This window comes from Onychostruthus taczanowskii, unplaced genomic scaffold, assembly GCF_017590055.1.
Source record: "Onychostruthus taczanowskii isolate IOZ18803 unplaced genomic scaffold, ASM1759005v1 scaffold68, whole genome shotgun sequence".
In the NCBI taxonomy this organism is placed as follows: domain Eukaryota; kingdom Metazoa; phylum Chordata; class Aves; order Passeriformes; family Passeridae; genus Onychostruthus; species Onychostruthus taczanowskii.
Genome location: NW_024504566.1, coordinates 1,639,490 through 1,663,648, shown reverse-complemented (window position 1 = coordinate 1,663,648; position 24,159 = coordinate 1,639,490). Strand labels below are relative to the sequence as shown.

The 24,159-nt window shown below is 38.0% G+C and overlaps 1 protein-coding gene across 4 annotated transcripts in view; it reads left to right on the top strand.

The window, feature by feature from the left end:
* Positions 1-24,159, top strand: part of ST7 (suppression of tumorigenicity 7) — a 131,394-nt gene that overhangs the window by 83,661 nt on the left and 23,574 nt on the right. For all 4 annotated transcript variants that reach the window (XM_041421075.1, XM_041421076.1, XM_041421079.1 and 1 more), the window contains 6 exons: positions 835-889; positions 1,476-1,591; positions 2,732-2,807; positions 4,585-4,739; positions 7,727-7,824; positions 19,656-19,770. In XM_041421075.1, coding sequence (XP_041277009.1) covers positions 835-889; positions 1,476-1,591; positions 2,732-2,807; positions 4,585-4,739; positions 7,727-7,824; positions 19,656-19,770 — 615 coding nt within the window. The remainder of the gene's footprint in view (positions 1-834; positions 890-1,475; positions 1,592-2,731; positions 2,808-4,584; positions 4,740-7,726; positions 7,825-19,655; positions 19,771-24,159) is intronic.

The following is a 24,159-nucleotide window of genomic DNA, read 5'->3' as shown; positions in this document are numbered from 1 at the left end:
GTAAGTAGTGGGGTTTATTCTGGTCTCACCTTCACTGGAGTGAATTGTCTTTGTTGAAATTAAGAGAATAAATCTGGTATAAAAGTAAAGAAAAGCCAGAATCAAGACCTCACTGTTTCAAAGGCTGTACAATTTGATTATATTTTTTTAAATTTTTGCTTTAAATTGTGTTGTTGATTTCCATATCTCTTACTTCTTGTAGTGTGAAAAATTCACAGTTTTTCCCCCCAAGGGAAATTTAGAAAATGTTTCTAATATTCTGAAACCTCTGGAATGCAATCAACTTTTCTCTGCCAGTCAATTTCAGCATCTGCTTCTGTCTTAAGATCAGCAGATGTTTCCATGGATTTTTACTTCACAAACTAAGGAGAAATTAAATTTGGCAGCTGTAGCTGAGATTCACAGTGATTTACAGCATTAACTGGACAGTGATGTTTTTCTGGAGAAATAACGAGTCCATAGGGACTGGGTTAATTGCTGTTTTTTCAGTGCAATAACCCAGTGTGATCCCTCTTCAGTTCTGCATTATGGTAAATGTGAGTCCTGGAACTAATCAGTATTATCTTTTCATGTGGCATTTGGGGCTTTGTTAGTGGTTATTTGTCTGGAATGATTGCATTTGTTGACACTAATTTATAATTAAATTATTATTTAAGAAAGGAAGAACAGTGTGATTACCTTCATCTTGGTGCTCTTGATGGGTTTTTGCATTTGCACCTATGAAAAATAAGCCATTTGATAAGGCTCATTGTATGGTAACTGATGTTTTTTATACACCTCAAGTGCCATTGTAATTTGGGAGAGATCCATTATGTGTGTGTCTGCTTCTTACAGAGTGCAAAGTCTGGCGAAATCCTTTAAATCTGTTCAGAGGAGCTGAATATAATCGGTAGGTGCTACAAAATTACAGTTTTTGGGTATAGTACTGGCTTAAGGAGCTTAACTGTTCTTTTCCATTAATCTAACTGAAGAGATGAAGAAACAAAATCAACTGTGGATAAATGTACTCATGTCAGGTTTTTCTGTAATTCATAAAATGTTCCTGAATTAAAAGGAATTTAAATTCATGCTGATGCACTTTCTTATTTCTCTAATATTTGCTATTTCTCCAATTTCATAACCTTATAAAAAAGAAGAGTAACCTAAGTGTGCTGTACCTGGTGTTAATGCAGCATTTCTGTTCAAATCCATTATAGCAAAAAACCTAATGAATTCCTTACAGGTTTCATTGAGTCCTAATGTTTGAATATGTGTTACCAAATTCCAGTGTGTACTTTTCAACATCCTCATTAGCTTAGGCTCAGCTACCATTGCTCCATCCCAGTACGGTGAAATGCAATGTATACTGGTTAGAAGATGGGCCAGGTAAACTTACTTGGCTATTCCTGTCCCAGAGGTCTGGGATTCTTTTATGGATTCGTTTTGCCAAGTGTGACCTCATTAACCAAAATGTCTCCTTGTTGGCATGTTTGCAGGTATACATGGGTAACAGGAAGAGAACCTTTGACTTACTACGATATGAATCTTTCAGCACAGGACCATCAGACATTCTTTACCTGTGACACAGATCATTTACGGCCTGCAGATGCTAGTAAGAGACCTTGTCAGCAATTGGATTAATAATAGATTAAAAATTGATTAATGGCTGATTTAAACTGATGCAAGAAAAATGCAGTGAGACATCAGCTCTTTCATGTAGATGAGAAAAGGCAAAAGTTTGATCGTGCTGAGAAACCACTGTTGTTGAATTTATAGAATTCTAGATCTGAACAAGTATCTATATATGTAAATGATCTAATTAGTGTTGCTGGAGTCATTCAAGGTACCATTTAAAAGTGTAAAGGTTTGTTCCTTTCTTCCTCTTTCTTGCAGTGCCTTCAAACATACATAGCTTGATTTGCCTCCAGCTGCAGTGCAGTAGGTTGAGTTACATTATCCAGGTTCTGTTTAGTCTACACTGACAGAAGAGAGAGAGCTGATGTAAAATTTGAGAGCTGTGTTTCATTCCCTGATGTAGTTAGGTCTGTAAAAAATGGGAACAGCACATTTACAACTGAATTTGTACAAGCAGCTTTAGTTGTGTTAAGCCTGTACTGTGAAGTCCATATGCAGACTTTTATTCTAATAAAAATATACAGTGATTTCAGTCATTAGAATTTGCCTCTGAAGAGATAAATCTTTGTCTCTTAGGAAGGGAGAGATACTAACAGTTGGGTGCTCCATTCTGAAGGCATAGTTACATAGGAGAACATATTGTGGTTTTTTGGCACATGATAAACATGAATCCTGTTTTCTGAACCCAGTGGTGTAATTATGAGGTAGTAATATTAGCCGGGAAGTTGTTTCTATTTAGCATTCACATAAAGCAACAGCTCAGTAAGGGGCTAGAATAAGGACCCCAACTATCCTTTTATTGTTTTGTTCTCCATGGAATCTACTGCACCAACAGGAAGTAGCTGCTTGTCACCTCTGTACTTGGCAATGCAGACAGCCTGATCTCTCTGCCAGACTTTTCTCCTGGAAAAAAGTTTAATTAGATGAAAGAAGAGAAAACACTGAGTGTTTGGGACCAAAGCTCCTGTTTCTTATGTGTCTTTTTGAATGATCACTGAGCTATATGAAGTGCTCTGTATGAGGCTGAGATCAGTAATTTCTTTTGTTATAGTGCAGTAGATTTTTGTTAATCCTGCAGTAACTGATATTTCTTTCTTGTCCTTTGTTTGCTGAATAGTAATGCAAAAAGCCTGGAGAGAGAGAAACCCTCAAGCACGAATTTCTGCAGCACATGAAGCTTTGGAATTGAATGAGTGAGTGACAACAACATTAACATTTATTTCCTGTCTTTTAAAAATCCATTTGATGATATTTTAAGGCCAGGGGTTTGCTGTAGTAATTTTTAACCACGATTGCAGGCCTGTCAAAGGAAGGTCTACCACAGAAGGAAAACAGCACAGCTGCATGTCTTGCTAGCTACCCAGCAGATCCTTAGGGTAGTGATGACAATGAGAGTCTTCCCATTGATGTCAGCGGGCTTTGGAACAGCATAGAAAAATGTTAATCAAGTTACCTCCTGATGAGCATATGAAATATGCATTTCAGGATGAAGAGTTCCCTTTTGGATTTCTCAGTCATCAAGAACAGAAGCAAGAAAGAAGAGACTCATAAACACATTCTGAAATACTCATTTCATACTATGAGAGAACATGATGTAATTTGCTGTGACTTTTGGTCCTTGAGTCTGTTATTTATTTTTTCAATGAGAAGTGTAGTATTTTGAGATCCCACAATAAACTCGGTGCTGTGATGATTTACTGATATGGCAGACTGTATAAATGTTGCTAACGTGCATAAAAGGAATCCTTTAGGTTGCTGAACTGAGATTGCTACCTTTTAGAGTTCCATAAACTGATGCTTTACAGATAGTCCTTAATGTGTTTCATCAGAATAAAAGAATTTTTTCTTCTTGTATAGTGATTTATCATGCAGCATAAAAGGGAAGAGCGAGCTATAAGCCTGTCCTACTCACGTTTCACAGAATTACAGAATGGTTGAGGTTAGCAGGGATCTCTGGAAATCAGTATGCAAACTCTCCCTTCAGAGTCACCTACAATGCATTGCACAGAAACGTGTCCAGCAGGCTTTTGAATGTCTCCAAGGAGAGAGACTTGACAGCTTGTACCAGTGCTCAGTCACCTTTAGAGTAAAAAAATTGTTTCTGAGATTCAGGGGGAACCTCCTGTGTCTCATTTTGTGCCTATTGCCACTGGTCCTGTCACTGGGAACCACTAAAAGGTGGGAACCCTGGCACTTTCCTCTTTGCCCCCTCACTGCAGGTATTCGCAAACTTTGACAAATTCCCCCCAAAGCCTTATCTGCTCCAGACTGAACAGTCCTAGCTCTCTGAGCCTTTTCTCATATGTGAGATACCCCAGGCCCTACACACCTTCACTGGACTCTCTGCAGTACATCCATGTCCTCCTTGTACTGGGGAGCCCAGAACTGGACACAGCACATCCACATGTGGCCTCATCAGGGCTGACTAGAGGGTAAGGATCACCTCCCTCAGCCTGCTGGAAACACTTCTAGTGCAGCTCTGCTGCAAGGGCACGTTGCTGTTTTGGTTTTTGCTTGATTTGGGTTGGGTTTTCTTTGTTGTTGTTGTTTTATCTTTACAACTACATTTATAATCTGTTCTTTTTACATGGAAAATGTTACAGTTCTGTTGATTCTTTTCATATCATTACAATAAGGGATATGGTTTATATTAAAACAATAGTGCATAAAACTAGTCTTGATTTCCAGAAGGAGTTTTAGGGATGTAGGCTTAGTGAGACAGCTGCTTTACTTTCTGGGGCAGTTGTCAGTAGGTGTACTCAAGGACTGAGTGATACAGTACCTAAAAATGAGGGTTGTGGTGTTGTTGACAGAATATTTATTCATCAGAAGAGTTCATCAGAAAGGTACATGACAAAATTTCCTTGCCTCTGTATTTAGTAGATCCTTTCCAGTCTGCATGTCTTCAAACAGTTTTTACATCAGGTGCCTGGTACCTTTCTCATGGTTTTTCCTCTGATATTCTTGCAGGTGTGCTACTGCTTATATTCTCTTAGCTGAAGAGGAAGCAACAACAATTGTAGAAGCAGAGAAGCTGTTCAAGCAGGCTCTGAAAGCTGGAGAGGGCTGTTACAGGCGCAGCCAGCAGCTACAGCACCATGGTGCCCAGTATGAAGCTCAACACAGTAAGTTTTTTAGGAGGGAGAGAACTTCCAAAGAGTTCTTTGGATTTGGGGTTTTGGGGTTTTTTGTTTTCCCCCTAAGAACTATGCACTCAGTGTTTGATATTGGCTGGAATGTGGTCCTCGAGCCAAACTATTCTGTTTTAGTGTTTTTGCTTGATTCTGTTGCTGAGATGTCAATGCTCAGATTACAGATGTGCCTTTATTTTGTCAAGGCAGAAAATGCTTAAGCATGTGCTTAACAGAAGAAAAAAAGGTATCAGAGCCAAAGAGAGATGACATTCAGAAAAGGCTGAACACCCTTTAAGGATGTTGCCTTTAGCCATTTTGCAAACTCAGGCTCATGTTGTGAAAAGGCAGTACAGAATGGTGGAAATGTGAGTGAAGTGATGCTTTGCCTGCTTTTTTCCATCAGCTCTTGGGGCAGATGCTTACACTGTTCTGTGTAAAAGTTAATGAGACCCGTTAGCCACTAGGACACTGGAAGTTAGTTGCATTCATTAAGAAAGGTCACGGAAACATAAAATTTTGAAATTGGGATAATAAAGTGCTTTACTTTAAAGTCTAGATTTTTATTACTTTTTAAAATACTTTGAATAATCAGGTTTGTCTGCTGTCCTATTTATTAGCTATTCCTTAAATCTAAGAAAATACATTCACTGACAATAAATTACCAAAAAGATAATAAAGCAAAAAGTCAAGGTTATTTCTAGACTAGATTGGATACCTTAGGCAAAAATAACACAAATTAATTGTATTAATACAAGCACTAACATACTTTCGGGCATCTTCAGGTTTCTCAGGACCCGATTTCACAGCCTCTGGCTATCCTCCATAATTTGAAGATTACTGATAAAAATTGTACATAGTAAAATTGTCTGTGATCCCTGGTTTCAAATGTGTATGCAAGTCTATACCTGAAAACCCAAGGTTTCATAAAGCTTGGGGGTAGTATTTTAAACATTTGTTGATTGTAAAATCATATTTAGGATGATTTTTGGTGAAAGTTAAAATAGAAAGCAGCTGAGCCCTTGAAGCAATTTTTGGGCTCTAGCAGGTTTATGGTCATCTGTGAAACCTTAGTTTGTGCACTCAATCCATCCTGAGTGCAACAATTCTGTGAAAAGTACACAGTAAGTGGTTAGTAAGCGCTGTCATGATGTTTTTGTCCAAGGTAACTTGGGAAAGTTTGTGCAGGCAGATACAAGTATGGTATTTCTGTAACCCGTGTGTGCTAGGTGGCCTCTGTCACCATCAGATTTCACACCCTTCAGTAGTGCAGCAGAGGAAATAACCGTTGAATCACAAAACTAAGTGCACTGTCACAGAGCAGAGAGGCTGAAAAGTGACTGCCAGCTCTGACCGTGTCTTCAGGAGGGGCTAGATCATCCCACTGTTCTGTAGCACTCGGTCTCCCCTTGAAAATGTCAGTGTGCACCCACAGAAATTAGAGAATCTCCAGCCTCAGATGTTGCCTTGGACACAGGGGCTTCACGTGGAATTCTTTTGATTATATGCTAGACTTCTGCATGGTTTACAAAGGTGGAGAGGAGGGACTGTGGAGGAGGGACATGTGTTGTGCAGTTCCATGGTTCTGAAAAGTCCTGCATTCCATTTCTCGTCTTCAGAGTTAATTCTGGGATGAAGAGTAGGCATTTCATCTTTTAAAGGTGAAATACACTGTAATCTCTTGAATCACAGCATATTGTTCTATGTTTGTTTATTCATGTGTTCCACCTCCTTCATAAAATATTTTCTTAAACCATAAAGAGTAAATAATGACTTGGAGTACCTACCTTGCCCTCTTTCAAAATGTGATAGTTTATTAAAAGCAAGGGCAATTTTATTTCTAAGGTTGCTCATGTTAGGTATCCCAAGTCATTAGTAACCTCAGAGAATTTTGGCCTGAAAAAATATCTTGATTTCATAGTAAGTGGATGGCTTTTGACCATTCCTGCTCACAATTGTGAAAAGAAGCTTAACCTGAAATGTATGCCTCATAGCTCATTACATAAACATATTGAAACAGATGTAACTAATAAATTGTGTATTAAATACATAAGAATCAATAAAGAGATTAAGAATTAGGTAATACAGAATACAGCTAGAGAAATTATTCTCTCTTCTTTTATTTTTTCCTCTAAAGTAAGTCCTTTCGACCTGCTGCTTAATCTACTTGAACATTTTAATCACAGCTTTAAAACCATTTGTAGGTACTTGGAATGTTTTCAACACACATGCTGTTCTTATTATGAAAGGCTTGAAAATGTTAGGAATAGGCTAAAATCTTAACAGAGCACATGCTATACACAAAGATAATTTGTAGCAGGTGTATTACATTTTCATGATTCAGTAATTTTATAGATTATTGTCTGTCCACTCATTTCCTGTTGGTCCAGAAGCATTTTAAGAGTTCATATTCGAAGCAAATGAGAAGTGAAAGGGGTAAGAATTCTCCAGGAGAATAGTTATAACTGCTGTTTAGTTTCTGTCATCATTGCTGCTAGGGAGTCTTCTGGCACACAGGACTATCATATCTGAAATATGTTAATTTGCAAACCATAATTACTGGTGTGAGGAATTTCAAGATGGTAATTGGGTAATGAATAAAAGCTGTAAACCAAAACTTCAGAGTATACTTTTCTTCTAATCATTAAGAAAAAGATTGTTAGGAGGATGAGGATTTCCTTTAATACTTCTTTTTGACAAGCATGTACGTAACTGTACCTTCAGATCTGCTTATACGTCACAGTGCAAGGCCAACCCAAGAGTACTTATTTATACCACTGTATGTCTTGATTATTTCCACCAATTTCAGTTCTGTTATGCCTCATCTAATCTCCAGATTTTGATAATGTTTTATTAAAATCCTCATGAAAGCTTTGATGGTAATGTGTAAGAAAAAAAAGAAAAAACCCTGTGTTTCCTTTTGTGTTGGAATACTGAATTAACCTTTCATTTTAATGCTGTTTCTTTTTCCTCTTATACAGGAAGGGACACCAATGTGTTAGTATATATTAAAAGAAGGCTGGCAATGTGTGCAAGGAAGCTGGGAAGAACCAGAGAAGCAGTGAAAATGATGAGAGATGTGAGTTTGGATTTCTTTCACATGTGATATTTACATAATTGTAGTATAGAAATTATACATTTTCTTGCAAGTTAGCAGCCATTCCTGCTTCAGTCAGCACTGCTGATATTTCTTTTGTATGTGTAATGTACATAAAGACTAACTTAAGTGATCATTTATTTATAAGGTTATGAAAGCAATATCAAATACCAGATGAATGGTTACTCATGCAGACTGAATTTCCCATCCTGGTACATGTGCAATGAAGTGCAGTCTTTAATTATTTGATCATGAAGTTAGTAATATTGTTTTTCTGAGCCATGTGTTGAATGCTGCTAACTTCATAAGCAGGTCTTAAGTATTCTGTTTTCTCCTTCAAAGTTTGGCTCTGTGCATTGTTTGTGTCATACTATTCAGCTCTGAGGGTGTTATTTATTCATGCAAAACCTATCACTGAAAAGTCAAACCCCAAGTTGTGAATGTGTAATTAACTGAACCCCCTCTGAGATGGAGACTGTGTTCTGTCTTTGTAGGCAGGGGAGGGAGCTACCAATGGTAGATACAAGCTACAAAGCTGCAGACTTGAAACACTGAACAGTAGCTATTTTGGAGATGGCAGAAGGGGCAGTTGTTCACATTAGGCAGTGTACATGTTTCAAATATATAAAATGCTCAAGTTTAGATGTAGCAGTGAATGCCCAGAATTTCTTTCAGTGATATTCCCAGGATGCAGATTAGGAAGACAGTTCTTTGAGGATGTGACTTACATCACCTGAGGTAGCAAGTCTGTGACAGAAGGGGGAATGGAGCCCTACACCTCTGGGCAAATGATCGTAAAACTACCTCCCAGTTTCCTTTGTCTCAGATTTCATATTCCAGCTCCCACAAAAAAAAAATGAAAGAGGTGAATCCAGCAAGATACATAGTTCTGAAAATTGGGATGCAGGTGTTAAATTTTAAATGCACAAAATTAAATCCCAGACTGGAATGAAGCACATGTAAAGTGTGCTTTGGGCAGCTCAGATGAATGGTCCAGAAATCCGTCTAGTGAAAAGGGAAATTTTTGTTACGTGTCAGTGGGAATTTTAATGTGAAAAGGAAAGTGACTTTCTCTGGAGCTGAGATGCTTGCATCAGGGGCAGTAGGGCAAGTGTGTTTGCCAGCTTGGAGTCCAGGACTTGACATCTTCTCCTGGAACTGGAGCACTCATGAGTGTTTTTTTAAAACACTGAGCAGAGTTCACAGTAATAATGCAGATTCTTATCCTAAGTATCTACAGATGCCAAGGGGTGAGTAATTTTGTTTTCTGACTCTTGCTGGAGCTCTTCAGGCACACAACTCTCAATCTCCAGAACCACTAGAATCCCAGACAGAGTTGTTGAAAAAGAGCTTGTCAAAAAAATAGCCATTGTACAGCTATGAGTGTGAGAAAGAGGGATGAGGAAGAAAGACCTGGTTTAGCAGTCTTCTGGTCAACTGGGAGAATGTTGATTTCAAAAACACTGTTTTCAGTCCAGCCAGCTCCACTGATTCTTCATGAATTTTGTTACACAAGCACTGTGGGACAAATACTGAAATGTTTTTGGGACAGACATTGGAATTCTAAGTTCTGGCATTAATACACAAGAAAGATAAAATTTTGAATTTCCCCTTCAAATATAACACATCGTAATTATGGGAAATTCTGGAGCTTACTATGGGCTGCTAAATGTGCTTTGAGATTTGTAGATAGGGCTATGGGGAACAGATACTCTGAAGCATTTTTCTGCTGATGTCAATATGTTTGGATAGTTGTGTGTGCAGAGCACTTGGTCTGGGGACTTGGGTGGTCTGTCTAGTCCTAGATTTCTTGTGCAAAGTGAGAAACAGAGCTTTGATCAGTGAATGACTTATTTTTTCACTAGAGATAAAATTGCCTGAAATTTATAAGCAAAATAGAAAATTGTTGAAGTTAGTTACAATGTGCATCTCGAGAGACAGCACTAACAGGGAGACAAAGTCATCAGTTTTTGAAGAACAAAAAACACTCTTCAACAGCATTGTTTTGTTAAAATGAAAGGACTGGATGCTAGACAAAGGAGGTATAAAGATGGAATTTCATCTTAGAGAGTTTCAACTCAGATCAATGCATTCTGCATTTTTCTACTTAGAGACAAATTCTCGGAACTGAATTAGATACCTTTACAGTTCTTCATTTTAAGCAAGCAGAGCTGAGAATTAGCAAGTCTCTAGATGAAATATTAAAGCAGCAGTAACTCTAGGTCACAGCTCCAGTACCCTGGGAGCAAGATTAGGGTCAAGTCAGCTTTGCAGATGCTTCTCCTAGACTGCCTTGGAGCTACTTATTTCTGATGAATGCATGTTCTCCATTTCTTCATAGAAGACATAAATAGCACACTTATGGAGAGTTTTGAAGAACATGAATCTGTCACTGAAGGTTTCTTTGTGATTGATGAGGAAGGAGATGAATTTATTAATCCTAAAAAGAATACGAATAATAATGTTGGCTGGGGACTGCTGAATCTAACATCAGGGAGCAGAGGGTGGAGGCCCTGTTTGTGTTTGAAAGATTGAAAACAGGTTTCTCAAGACATGGAACATGATTGAAATGAAGTGTTAAGAGGTTCATGACACCATCTGGGAAATATGATTGGGATGTAGTGAGTCTTTGCCACTTCGAAAAAATAAAATATTTGAGAGTGTTTAATTTATTGCATATATGAGGCCATCTTGAGGACATTACTGATGGATTAGATTGTCTTGCTTAAATTTTTTGTAAGAAAATACTGAGATCCTACTTAAAGCACCTTAATGGAAGGAAAATGAGCTGTTGGTGACTTAAATAAGTTTTATTTTATGGTTATATACACTGCTGATAGGAAAATAATATTTTTAATGTTATATTGAAGGTATTTAAAACCAGGGGCATTTTCTAAAATTGATTTTAAAAACTGTTTAAAATCAAGGGTGCTTTAGTTTTAAAAAACTGGGTAGGAATTTCTGTTGCATCTATGATTGATTTTGAGACAGTGTTTTTTTGCTGGCTTTGCTGCTTGGATGTAATTCATTCAGTTGAATTAATGAGAATTACAAACCTGTAGTTTCCATGGAAGCATGTAATGAAATCATACATAGGTGTTGCTTTTGCTTGTATTTCTGATGATAATTATTTACTATATTTTGCTATAGAAACCAGCAGCTGTCACTGTTTGTATATATTGAGTTAACTTGTGATCTCATTTTGATTAGTGTATTGTTGGAATAACTCCAATGTAGTCAACAGAATTATTCCAGTTTTATTATTGTTTATACAGAGCATGATATGGTCTGTGAGGGAACTAGATTGCTTTTACTGTCCCCAAGGAGAAGGTCTACAGTGCTTGTTGTTTTATTTGTTGTGCTGATTATGTTAGGAGGATTTTAAGTAGGTTGTTCTAAATGATGGTGGAGAATTTAGTATGTGCAGAGGCAAAAGGCCATCCTGGTGGCTGTGAGTAATCTTTAGTGTCCCTTTGTGTTGAATCTTCCTTGTGGGCAATGTTGCAAGCCAATAGTGGTGATGAGCAAGGGCAGCTTTTTGTGCCACCTGCTTTCCATCTGCTCTTTTCAGAGTCCCTCACCATTACAATGGAGGAAAACAGGAATGTGCTAAGTTTGCATCTTGTGTTTTTCATTGATTGAAAACAGAGGATGTGGAAGGTATGCAAAGGCACTTCCCTCTCTGCTTTGTGGGCAACTGAATCCATGGCGAGCAGCCCAGCTGGGTCACTGGTGTATCCAGATGAAAATGTGCCATGCAAGAAAATGACTTGTCAAATTCTTTGGAGCTTCTTGGGATTGTTCTGGAGAACATCTGGTGAAACAAGCTTTTATTGAAGGGAGATGTATGTTTATGAAAGAGAAGAGTGGAAGGCAAAAGGTGTGCTAGTGGACAAAGCAAGTGGAAGTTCTTAATTGCTTCCTCCTTCTGAGAGAAGTTGAAGTAAACTCATTCTAGAGTGTATTTATCTCCTGCCCCATGGGCATGCACTCCCTCGAAGATTGCTTTATGTTCTTATTAAGTATGTATTTCTGAGACACAGTGGTATTGGAACTTGTTTTATTGCAACCTCGTTCAGAATTGAGTGAGGTTTAAGGAGAGAAGACGGTCTCCAGGTCTTCCTTAAGTCTGGGGAAGGAAGGAAGGAAGGAAGGAAGGAAGGAAGGAAGGAAGGAAGGAAGGAAGGAAGGAAAACACTTTTTCAGGGTCTGTCGTATCTGCTGAGAAATTACTCTTCAGACCATGATAAAGGACCTAGAAATCTGCTTTTACATATTTAGCTCTGACAACCATGCTGAGGATATTTCAGCTGAATGTGTTTTTGTGTTCACCTTGGTGCTCACCTCCAGTCAGTCACTAAATGTGTATTTTGTGCCACAGGGGACACCTAAGCAGCTTGTATTGTCAAGAGTGCTGCATGCTTATCCATTGGCTGCATGAAAAGTTCTGTAAACAGTTGGGCTGCCCTAAGCATCTGAAATAGTTTAAGAGGTTATGTCACTTGGAGGATTTGACAGGGTTCTCAGTCACACTAAATCAATTTTAATGGTATGAGTAGGTTAAGTTTTTATCTTCTTCTGATCAGTTGTATTAGTGATTTTTGCTGGTGTGATAGTTCTGAAATCTAGCATACTTTCTTGGCAACTTCTTTTGCTAAGCTTTGAATAAGGATTTCTGTTCAAGATTCTGTTGAATTCTGTATTCTTGTGTGCATTGCTGATTACTTCTTGAGTAAAAAATATATGTAGCCAGAACAGTGTTCTGCACCTTGAATTACCAAGTTGTGTGAAACAAAGCGAGTACCTACTCCTAATGAAGATGTTACGATCCCTAGCAACTTAATAACACAATTTCTGCATGACAGCTACTGTCTGTCTCTCCAAAATGCTTCTGTGCTTGAGGCAAGGATTAGTGAGTCAGACTCTTTGGCTTGTGTTACGCGGGTCAGGTTAGGCAGGCTGCTCTGCTGTGAGTGGGATTCTAGTTTTATTAACATCTGTAGCAGTTGTTTCAAGCACCATGTATTAAAATTTGATGGGAACACTGGTTCAATGAGACCAGTGTTATCTCATAGATTTTACTGTTCTTTACTGCTTCTGTACTTTTACATATATTTTGCTACTCCTGTGAATGGTGACATTTGCCAGTCTCCACCACAGATTGGTATCTTCAGTTAATTCTTTTTCTGTTCCACAAGCACTGCAATAGTGACAAGTGATAAATGCTGATTTTAACATTTTCATATGTCTCTCTCTATTCAAATACAGTTTGTTCACAGATTCACATGGTATGGTAAGTGGCTAGAGCAAGTTGGAATATCCCTCATTTCAGTGGGCTCTTAAAATGGAGACTTCTGTGATTCCCCTAATGATGTTTATTCCTTCCTTTATCTTCACATGACTCAGACCCCTCACTTTTAGTCATGATTGTGATTCTGCCCAGAACTCTCAAAAGCTAAAAATGGTGACTACCACCTAAACTGACAGTAATGTTTCTCATATAAATTACAGGTTTCCAGCACTGTCGTTCTATTACGATAGAATATAGTCACATAGTCTTGGTGGGGGCCCTTTTAACTGGACTTCATTTTGTCCATCTTGCATCAGTCAATATTCAGAGACTTGTATAATGGTCTTCCATCTCTTTGGAATATCCTAGCTCATTTTTTGAGCTCCTAGATAATTTCTTCACTTTATTTCACTTAAAAATCCACTTCTAAAAATATGTCAGTTTCTGAAAAAAAGTACTTTGGGATGTTCTTTCAAGGATTAATTCTGCTTCTGTCTACTGCTTTTGCCACCTCTTAGTAGCCACTTTTACTTTCAGGGAGAATTATGTATTTAATATGAATTTTCATGAGCCGGTTGTTTCTAGTAGAAGGTATCCCTGCCCTCAGCAGGGGGGTTGGAACTAGATGATCTGTAAGGTCCTTTCTAAGCCAAAACATTCTGTGAATCTGTGATGCAAATAAAGGATATCTTTTTCAGCAGGACTATGAATAAAGTCTTTATTTTCATGCTTTATAATATTTGATGTAACAAACATTATTATAATTTAGAACTGTTACATGTTTTATATAACATGATTGTTTAGTAGTAAGTATAAAATCTGGAACAACTTGTGCTCTTCTGGGTTCATGCCACATCTGTCTTTAAAATTCCCTTTATTCCTGAAATACATTCATTTTTTACAGCATAGTCCAAATAACAGCATTTTCATAATTGTATTCCTTAAAGAACTTGTCATACTCTAAACACTAATCCTCCAGTTGAGAGAGAACTAAAAGGCTGCATGCTCTAACATATTTCTTTTAGAGTTTGCATATTTAGTAAGATTATTTTTCACTTCATTTACTCATTGTTAATCCTACATTGTAGAGAAGTCATATTATCTTTGAATATTGTGCAGCACTATGTCTAAATTCAAGTTTAAAATTGAATGTTGGCAAATTATAAACCCATGCCATCCCAGAGTTAGTGTGAACTGGATCTGGGTCTCTTTTCTGACACTCTGAAGTTGTCAAATTTCCTGAACTCCATATATGAGGAAAATACAAGGCTCCTACTGCTAATAATTTCCAAGCTTCAAAACAAGAGGATCTGACAGATTTGGTTTCTTAGCTGATATCCTCTCTGAGCTGTAAAAGGGTAACTGTAGAGCTGCTTCCAAACAAACCAGTGATCATTTACCAAAAGGAATGCAGTACTTAAAGGAATTAATGAATTGACAGAATCCTACTTTTGCTGTAATTAAGCAGTACCTTAATTCAGGTAGATCCAGTGTATTTTAGATACTTTTTCAACTCCCAAGAGTTGTGACGTGTTTTTATCACGTGAATCTCACTCAGAGACAGTGGTGGAATGAGTTGCACTTTTAGGACCAGGAGTTAGACTCATTTTTAAGCACCTGAAGTTTTTTGTGTGCTAACTTTGGTCTGCTGACAGTGTCTCTGCCCTTCTGTCCTTGCCAGTTGAGCTGGCCAGGAGGACGACTTAAGAATTAGTGTATCTAATTAAACATCAGAAGGTCAACATGGAGTTACATGTTGCCAATGCCTCACGCCCAGGGAGAGCTTCAGTCAGAGCTTAGACATCCTGAAGGGTTATCTGCAGACAATGAAGCTCACAGAAATGGAAACGTCTGTTTTCCTACTCAGAAATGGCTTGGAGTTTTACCTTTCCCACCTTGTTCAGCTGGCAGATTAGGGGTCATATACCAGAAAGCAGTTTATGCAAAGCACTTGTGAAGATGCCAGTGCTATCCATACTGTGTGCTTGGTCCTTCAGTTTTGGTGGACAGCTGCAAATAAAAGATGGCAGCCTCAGCCATTCTCCTTTTAGGAGACAGTTTTCCATTTCCATTTCAGATACCCACAGAAACACATGCACTAGTAATTAAGGTTGTAGCAGTTTCACTGTTTGCATTGAATTTCCCTTGTTTTCTTGTTGTTTCTTTATTTTGAGATGAATTCACAATTCATTTTTTGAATGCATTCAGTTGAGTGCATTGATGTGATGAATATTGCTGTTTGTTTGTGGAGAAGACAGGAGTACAAGCAGCAATGAATGATTGCATGCCCTGCCCACAAAATTTGTGACCATGCATACAGTCATAATGCAAATGGAGAATAAATGTGTCAACAGCAGGCTATATATAACATTATTCATTTTTCCACCTTTGTATTCCCTTGAGTCCCTGAGGTCTAGTTGTCAGCATAAGCTGGAGGTTATAGTGGGTTTCTATACAAATAATGTTTTCTGGTTATTTGATTAATGATGTTAATGTTGTCACAGCGAGAATAAAGGATGCAGACATTAAAGCTACATTCCTTGAAAATGTTTTAAAAATTAGATCTAAATGAAAATGCCATTAACTGAAATACTCTCAGTTAGGGAATCTTCTTCAATAAATGTCATTTGGGAGATGAAACTTGTTCCTCATCCAACAAATCAGGTGTGGATTTCTTTGTACCATAAGGTATTTTTTCCAATCATCATTTTTTCATATCTATCACAAAATCATTGAATCTGCACCCTGTAATGTGAATTGAAGTGAGCCTGGGAATAGGGTGCTTCTGGGACTAGTGTTCAAATATGTTCAGATTGTGTCAGACTTACTTCCAGAATTTTTCTGCAAACTTATATTCCCAAAATACTATTTATCTAAAACATTAAAACTGAATTACCTGCAAAAGCTACCTTTTCTGTATATTTGCAGTATGCCTAATGACTTTTTCAAAGAAAAGCAGCTCTGCTTTCTACACCTGTACCTATTTTCCCCCAAACATGCAGATTAATTGGAACAGAATATGTACTAACCCAGCTCTAGGTCTGACTTTGATTGCCAGAAAGTATTTTGACCAATAGAAGTTCCAGGTAAAATCCTTGTGAACATAGATTTGGCATATGTTCAACAGCTATTTGAATATCCTCATGTTGTAAGGAGGGAATACATTTATAGCCATGTGGTGTCTGTTTTCACATGGTGTGAAAATCAGTTTAGATCAGTGGAACACTTCTCTTTAATGCCAGCCAAGAAACCAACTAACTTGAATTTTACAATGGCATATTTAGACCTAAGTAGTGTACATGTGAAATGCTGTAGTGGCTCTGTGGCTCAGGAAATCTTGAGTGCTGAATTTGGTGGCTGTCTCTTGAGGTCTGAAGGTGTGGAGAAAGATGATAGCAGAGCCTTCATCTTGTCTCCAAGTGCAGTGCTTGCCACTCAGATAAATTTATTTCTCAGATTACAGTAAAGAAGTAAAAATAAATTAAATTTATAAGCCAAATGATTTGGCAAATACTGGTCTGTAACTTCGCAGAAAATAAATCATTGGGTGCAAAGGGATGTCTGTGCCTCTTAAACTGGAGGCCCAATTAGAGCTCAGTGATGTACACGTCTGGCGAACTCAAGGGTGTGTTTTTCATCCTGTGTTTGGGAAAATGTGCCCATCTTTACATCTTTGTGTGGAGTATGAGCCAGCTCCCCCTCCATCTGCTGGGGGGGAGCAAGCTCAGTCTGCTCCCACTGCTCCTCAGCATGACCCAGTATGTGGCCTTCCCTGACCAGTCATGTGTGGCAGTTTTTTCTTTCCCAGTGTTTGCTTTCACTATGAGACCTGAAAGATGACCTGTCATAATATTCTTCCATCCAAGTGGCTTTACTTTCTACAAGTTTCTCAGTAAACAAATTTTTACTGTGACTGCAAATTACTTGCAGTGAGAACTAGGAACTCTACATCCAAATATGAGAGAAAAATTAATTCATGTCTTCTCTTTCTTTTTTTTAATAGCGAACATGCTGTCATTTATGCACAGTCAGTGTTCAAATAGCTGAGTGGTCACTTAGAGATGTTTTATTTTTGAGGCTACAGTATTAACTGAGTTCAATATTACTGGTTTGGACTTCGTAACGCTCGACCTTTCCCAGATGAAACCTTTATTAACACTTCAGTTTGGAGGCCTGGCAGTCCAGACATTGACCTTTATTCCTCTGCTGTCTGAGACAGGCTTTATCACTCTGACAGAACCTAATTAAAAGAGCAAAAAAAAAAAAAATAGTGAGTGATGTCAGTGAGAGAGACAGAGAACCAGAGTAAGAGCTTTTACTGGCCAGAGTACATCTATAACTAGCAGCTCTTCCCTTCTCTTCACTGATGGAGGGAATGTTATTTTGCCAGCTGTTATTCATTCTCAATGAGCAGGGATAATCTTTCTTAATCCCTTAGAGAGGTTTCTTTGCAAGATGTTCATTTCAAACTTTAAATCACATTTATGTAGAGCCAGATTCTGTCATGCTCTTTCCTGCCAAATAGTAGCTTCCTCTCTTAAAAATCCAATAGTGAGTAAGGACAAAAATGAAGAGAAGTAGAATTAATGATGGATCTTTAACTAATGAATACAACTATGTGAATTTTCACCTGCACTTACTTTTCTTCGCAAACAACAACTTAAACTTTTTATTTTATTCTCAAACTCTTCCACTTAACCTACATGAGCATCAAGATCTCAAGATCTGTGGTCTTTTTTTTTTTTTTTTTTTTTTTTAAATAGAGGAGAAAAGCTTGCAAAACTATGCAGTTTTGTTTGTGCTGTTTTTCTCAGCTCCAGTGAAACCAGGAGTTGATGGCCATCTCCATGCCATTAACATGAAAAGTTCAGTGACCTCTTTCAGCTGCTCTCTCAGTGATCTGATTCTCACCAGAAATTTATATAATCACTTAAACAAAACACTGCCATTCTTGCCTTTCATTGTAATAATCCTCAAACTGCAACAAAGTCAATGCTATTCCAGACAGACAAATTTAGATTCTTAAGGTCAGAATAGTTCGTCCATTAGCTTGTACCAGACCATTTCACAAGAAAGAAATTCTCTGTGCTTTGCTTCTGAATTTACCTGTTAAGGTCCCTTTTCTTAACAGAGTGAAGAAGCTCCAGTGCATTACCTTTCTCTCAATTTTTCAAGTTCTTGGTGAATATCCATCCCTCGTTTCAATCTTTTTATTTTTGTCTTATCTATTTGTGAGATTACGATCTGCTGGTTCTCATCAGTTTTGCTGTTTGTATCTTGAAAGGTAGGTTTATTAAGTGTCAGAGTTTTCAGATCTGGCTTATTATTTTCAAATAGAGCAAAGCTGACCTTGCAGCATTTTCTTTACTTGGCATGTTACAGTATTTCTGTCTCATAAACCCTATCAGAGAGACTGTAAATTTTAGTGTTTCCCTGCAAGTTCCTGAGAAGCAGTGGTAATATCAGCTACCCCAGTTCTTCACTGTCAGGGACCTTTTGTGCTGAATCTACATCATGAAAGCAGTTAAACAACCATAAAGGGGACACAAGGAAGCAAGGATCTTTTATCACTTCAGTTCTTTAGAGAATCACTCTGATAATAAAAAATGTTGTTAAATCAATTCTGCAGTAAAAAACATGGATGGTTCTTATAGGTGTGACTTAAAAAAGAGGTGCAATTGAGTATCAGCTTCAGCCATTTGAATCTATGCTGATACTGAAACTGAGGGTATCTAAAAACAAATTCCTGGTATCTCTCAACGGCTTAGTTCATAAAGTAAAGGCACTTACTTTCTTATGTGAAAAGATTAGATTATTTTAACGCCATATTTCATTCAGTTTGTCATACAAGATGTATTCCTTAGTTACAGTGTTTGATTTGCATAAGATTTACCTTTCCTATTGTCCTTTTCCTTTTCCTTTCCCTTTTCCTTTTCCCTCCCCTTCCCTTCCCTCTCCTTCTCCCTCTCCCTCCTTCTCTTTCTCTTTTTTTTAATTTATGGCCACAATTGCAGTTGTGTTCTTAAGTATTAACAATTACAAATCCTGGTATCACATACTTGATATATGGTTGCATATATGTAAACTTCTCTATGTAAGTAGATATGTAACATCTCTAATTTGATGTCATTGTGGTTTTTCAGTGTATTTTATGGTTTCACCAGAGAGGTGCTGGACTACGTACTGCTGATACACTGGTGGTACACTGGTGAAATTCTTCCCCAGAACAATAATTCTTTTTCACTTTGAAGAAGCCTGTTCATTGAAGGAGAGTTGTGTGTTCAGATAGCTGGGTTGTTAGATTTGACTAATTACAACCTATACAAGCATGTCTTGACAAGAACCTGACCTTGTATCCATTATGAGCTCAGAAGTTTCTGAGATAATAGTGAGCTTTGGGAAAGAACTAAGAGCAAGGGGAACTGAGGAGTTTTACTTTGGTGTTGTCTATTTCAATGCATTTTGAACAAGAAACCCTTCTCCATTTTAATAATCTAACCCTTTCATATGTTATTGATTGTAGTTGATGAAGGAGTTTCCCCTTCTCAGCATGTTCAACATCCATGAAAACCTGCTAGAGGCTTTGCTGGAACTGCAAGCATATGCAGACGTCCAGGCAGTCTTAGCAAAGTATGATGGTAAGTTCAAATATGTATTTGTATTTTCCCTAGGTGATACACACAGAAGAAATATATTTAAGTCAAACTCCTATTATTTAGAAAACACTGTAATTAAATTGATAGACATGAGCTTCATACATGCCCTTACATAATCCTTTATCCAAAGATTAAATACTGTGCATTTTTTCTGCCAGCCCATGCTGAAATCATTGTACAGGGTGATGGCACTCACTGGCAGCTCCCCTGTCCTTTCTTTGTTTTCTCTTGATGTTTAAAGAATGACTGTTTAGGTTCTACATAATTTTTATTGCATGCTATTCAAACCTTTTCTGAATAAAATATTATCAGTTGCCCCATGGACTTACCTGTGATTGTTGACTTAGTAGCATAGAAGAAAACGTTGATTTAACTTCATAGCAGTCTGGTGAGTAGCAGACTTCATTTCTTATAGAGAAACCTTGGAAAACCCAGAAGACTAGGTGAACATTTTGTATTATTTTGTTTTGGTTTTCAGTAAATATTGGTTTATACAGCACTGCAACTCTTTTCATATTCAAATCACAGCTGCTGGAGCTCTAGCTCTTTAAATTTGAAGACACCAGGGTTTCAGAGACACGGAAACTGGCATATTTTGTTTAGTTCAAAAAAACCTGGGTTTTCCTCGTATTGTGTAGAAACTTGGTGACAAAACCAGGAATATAATCCAGTTCTCTAGAGCAGCGTTCATCAGCCTGCACAGTGCCACTCTTCCTCTTCTTACTGCAGTCCCTGGCTTACTCAGTAGCCACTTTCCAAGTTCTGCAGCAAGTGAATCAGGGAACCTACAGCTGTCAGTTTCCTACTGTGTTACTACACAGTCCTCAGTCATCCTCAGAAAAATGTCATTCTGTTATGGGAATTTTTGAAAGGAATATTACATAATGATATAACTAGAAATGAGATCATAACCTGCATGGATCAAATAGCTGGCTTAAGTGAAACCTATGTAGCCTTAATTTTGATGTTTCTTAACTCTTTTGCCAGGTTGATCTTGTAGCCTTTAAAATGTTGTCAGTTGCTAGCTCTTAGTGTCTCTGATGCTCTTTGAACAAAGACTTTAAGGCTTGAAACATTCACAGTTTTGGAAAAGACAGAGGGACATTATTTGAGCTACTCTTGCATAAATGCCTACCAATATAGGCTCCTCCACTGGAGCCTATATCCACAGTGCTCATTTTTCTTTCTCATGGTTTCTTTTAAGGAATTGGCTGGTCTTCTGTCCCATTTGCTTACTGAAGTGTCTTCTCTTCTGCATGCTCAATTATAGCTTTTAATTGCTCCCACTTCCTACCAGAGGCTCCTTGTTCAGCCAGTATCACTCATTCTCAGTTCCATTCTTCTGCTTTTCCTAACTACCTATTCTAATCTTCTCTTCAGAGCACTGATGGTCAAGATACATTGCCAACCACTTTACAACTTCCCTTGTAACATCTTTTCCATCTACCTTTTTCTCTGTGGCTTCTGCCTCCTCTTCATTTGTCATTCTCTGTTGCATTTCCTGGGTGCCAAAAAGAACAGTAAGAGCTCACGCAGACAGAGGCTTCTCCCTGTCAGCCCCAGTACTTGGGCCCATATCATCACACCATGATCAACCATGGCAAAGGGCTGGTGCATGTTCGCTGGAGTACTGAGACCTGTACTTGTTGAGCAATGAATCTTTGGATGGTATAGCCAAAAAAAAAAAATGCAGAAGCTCCCACTAAATATGTGCTAACTGCTTTCTTCTAACATCTTATAACTTAGGAAGTTAAGACAAATTTAAATGAGGCTCAGAACAGACCATTGGCTTGGTACTAACACGATCATCCTGCCAGATTTCAGACTCCTGCAGTAGACTGCCTCAGAGATGAGGCTATTTAAAAGAAATATAAATAAACAGCTGATTACAGGAACATCAGTGATAATCACTCCTACCAGTCCAGTCTGGAATGTTTTCAACTCTTTTTTGGGGTCAAATCATTCTAAGCAAAGATCAAAATGTCACCCAGACCCTTGAATGCTGCCATTCAGTAGCAGTAATGACTCTGGAAGAGATCTTGGTTGTACTTAGTCTGACTGAAGAAATTGGCAGTTAAAGTGGTAACATCAGAGTCTTTCTGGTAGCTCCTTGTATTTCAGTAATTCCTGTGACACTGGGAGCGATGCCTATGTTCTTCATTTTGCCATGTTAAAAAGCAAGTAAGGAAAAATGGTGGCTTTTATTCCCCAGGCATCACTGTAGGTTGGCACCTTCTAGTTTTCAATGCAGTTATGAGGTAATAGTCCTGGGAAGTAGCAGAACTGTGACAGAACAGGGTATTAAGCCTGTATTCTCAAATCTCTAGACTGAACTCCAGTGCGAGCTCTACTTTGGCATAATGAAGGCACTGATCCCTGATTTTAAACAATGCCATGGTAGCACTTTATGTCATGGAAGTTGATAAAAATTGAAAGTGTGTTTCATTTTCTCAAAAGCATATGATAGAGTCAGAACAAATGAGGCTTTTAAAAATAAAGCTCTTACTTTGGCTGTTTGAGCACAGGCAGTTTCAACTCACACTTTGCTATGGTGTGTGTATGCACTAGGTTTGCAAAAGGACTCAGCAAACACAGGCTTAACCAACATAACCTGTACAGTTCATGAGTCTCAGAAGGCCTGTCTCAGGGAGTCTCAGCTCATTTTAGAACTCATCAGCTTCATGTGTTGTAAGATTTATTGGAATATAAAACACTGAACTCATTTATACTTTCCTATCTGCAGTTTCTGTTGGTCCCACTCCGCTGCTTTTTTTTTTGACTAAGACCAAGCCTGATTTATTGTATTTTGATAACATATGAACAAATTATTTCCTCGAGCAGTCTGCTCCCACCCTGGGCTAAAATGTTGGACCACATCATGTGAAACCTCAGCCTCTGCAAGCAGATGCACTGCTTTAGCAAAAGCCATGTGTTAAATTGTGTTTATATTATGTACCTGGCAACAGAACTGATGTCCATACTCATTATTCATGGAAAAAGGGTCTCATTAGTGGAACAGCATGCACTGTTGCTGAGCTACATCATTATGGTTTCAGAGTTCAGTGTCTGTCAATAGAGTGAGGATGACCTAAACACTGTTGAATTCTGAAAATATTTTTGGCTCTGATTTAACACATATCCGTGTTATTTACAGCAGAAATAGCTATGGCTGGGGGTGTTAGTCTGCTTGTAATGATGCTTGGAGGAATTGATTTATTAATTTCCCTGGGCAGCCAGTTGCTTTGATAGATATTAAGTGATCACCTGGGCACTGTGTAAAAACTCAGACTTTTCTGGCAATTTAAAGTCAGGTTTAGAAAGAATGGATGCCTCTGTGTTTAATCTTAGTGATGCAATGGTTCCTCTCTAAACCTGTCCTTGCTTTCATTTTTTAGAAGCACAGTGTTTTCCAGTGAGACTAAAAGCCTTCTTGTTTGCAGGATGAACACCTTACACAGATTCTTCTCTCACATTCTTCTCTCCTTTGCAGAGAAGGAGAAAGACCCTCATGCCAGAGTTCCAAATGCAGAGTTCACTTGAGACAATGTTTTAGAGCAAAGGACACACAGAAGGGAAATGGGGTTTAATACAAAATATCTCATTCTGCTCTGTGCTTTGCCACTTTTAATTTGATAACAGCTTGCTCAAGCAGAATCCTACTTTAAATTAGTTTTAAATCAAAATGCAGGCCTTTGAAGAAACACTTGAGAAAGTGGAATACTTGGAATACTTATAACTGAGTGAAATCCGAAAGTTAACACAGAGAAATGACTTTTCTAAAATGTAGTCAGTTCAGGACTACTGTCTTTTCTCTACCCCCTTCTGTCCAATTTCTTATTGTTCTTACAGATTATGCATGTAAATTCTGTTTATATTGAAGGCAATCCTTTTGTAGAGAGTTGCAGATTGATGAAGCAATTGCATGCAGCCTCCAGTTACATTAGCTATGGTCTCCAGGGCTTTTGTAGATAGTTTCATTACTTGCCATATTTATATTTTACTTTTTGGAGGTATGCTACCTGGTGGAGCTAACTGGGTAGGTGTTGTAAGTGCAATGAAGAGTTTTCTTCAGAAAGTGGCAGTATGGAAGCAGCCATTCCCTCATACACAGTATTTTACAACCCTTTTGTTTCTTTGAAAGAGATATCTTAAGATAAGTTCCTTTTAGTTACGGTTACACCAAAACCTAACCTACCTTCTCCAAGAGACACAAATCAAGACCTCAAGTTTGTGTAACAGTAATATCAAGAGAATAGTTTGTCTTTGTTCCTGTCACATCTTTTCCAGCTTATGCTTGCAAGACCTGATTTCTTTCCTCCATATCAAAATCACTTGTCACTTCAGCTAGGTTTCAGCAACAGTTTGTGTCTG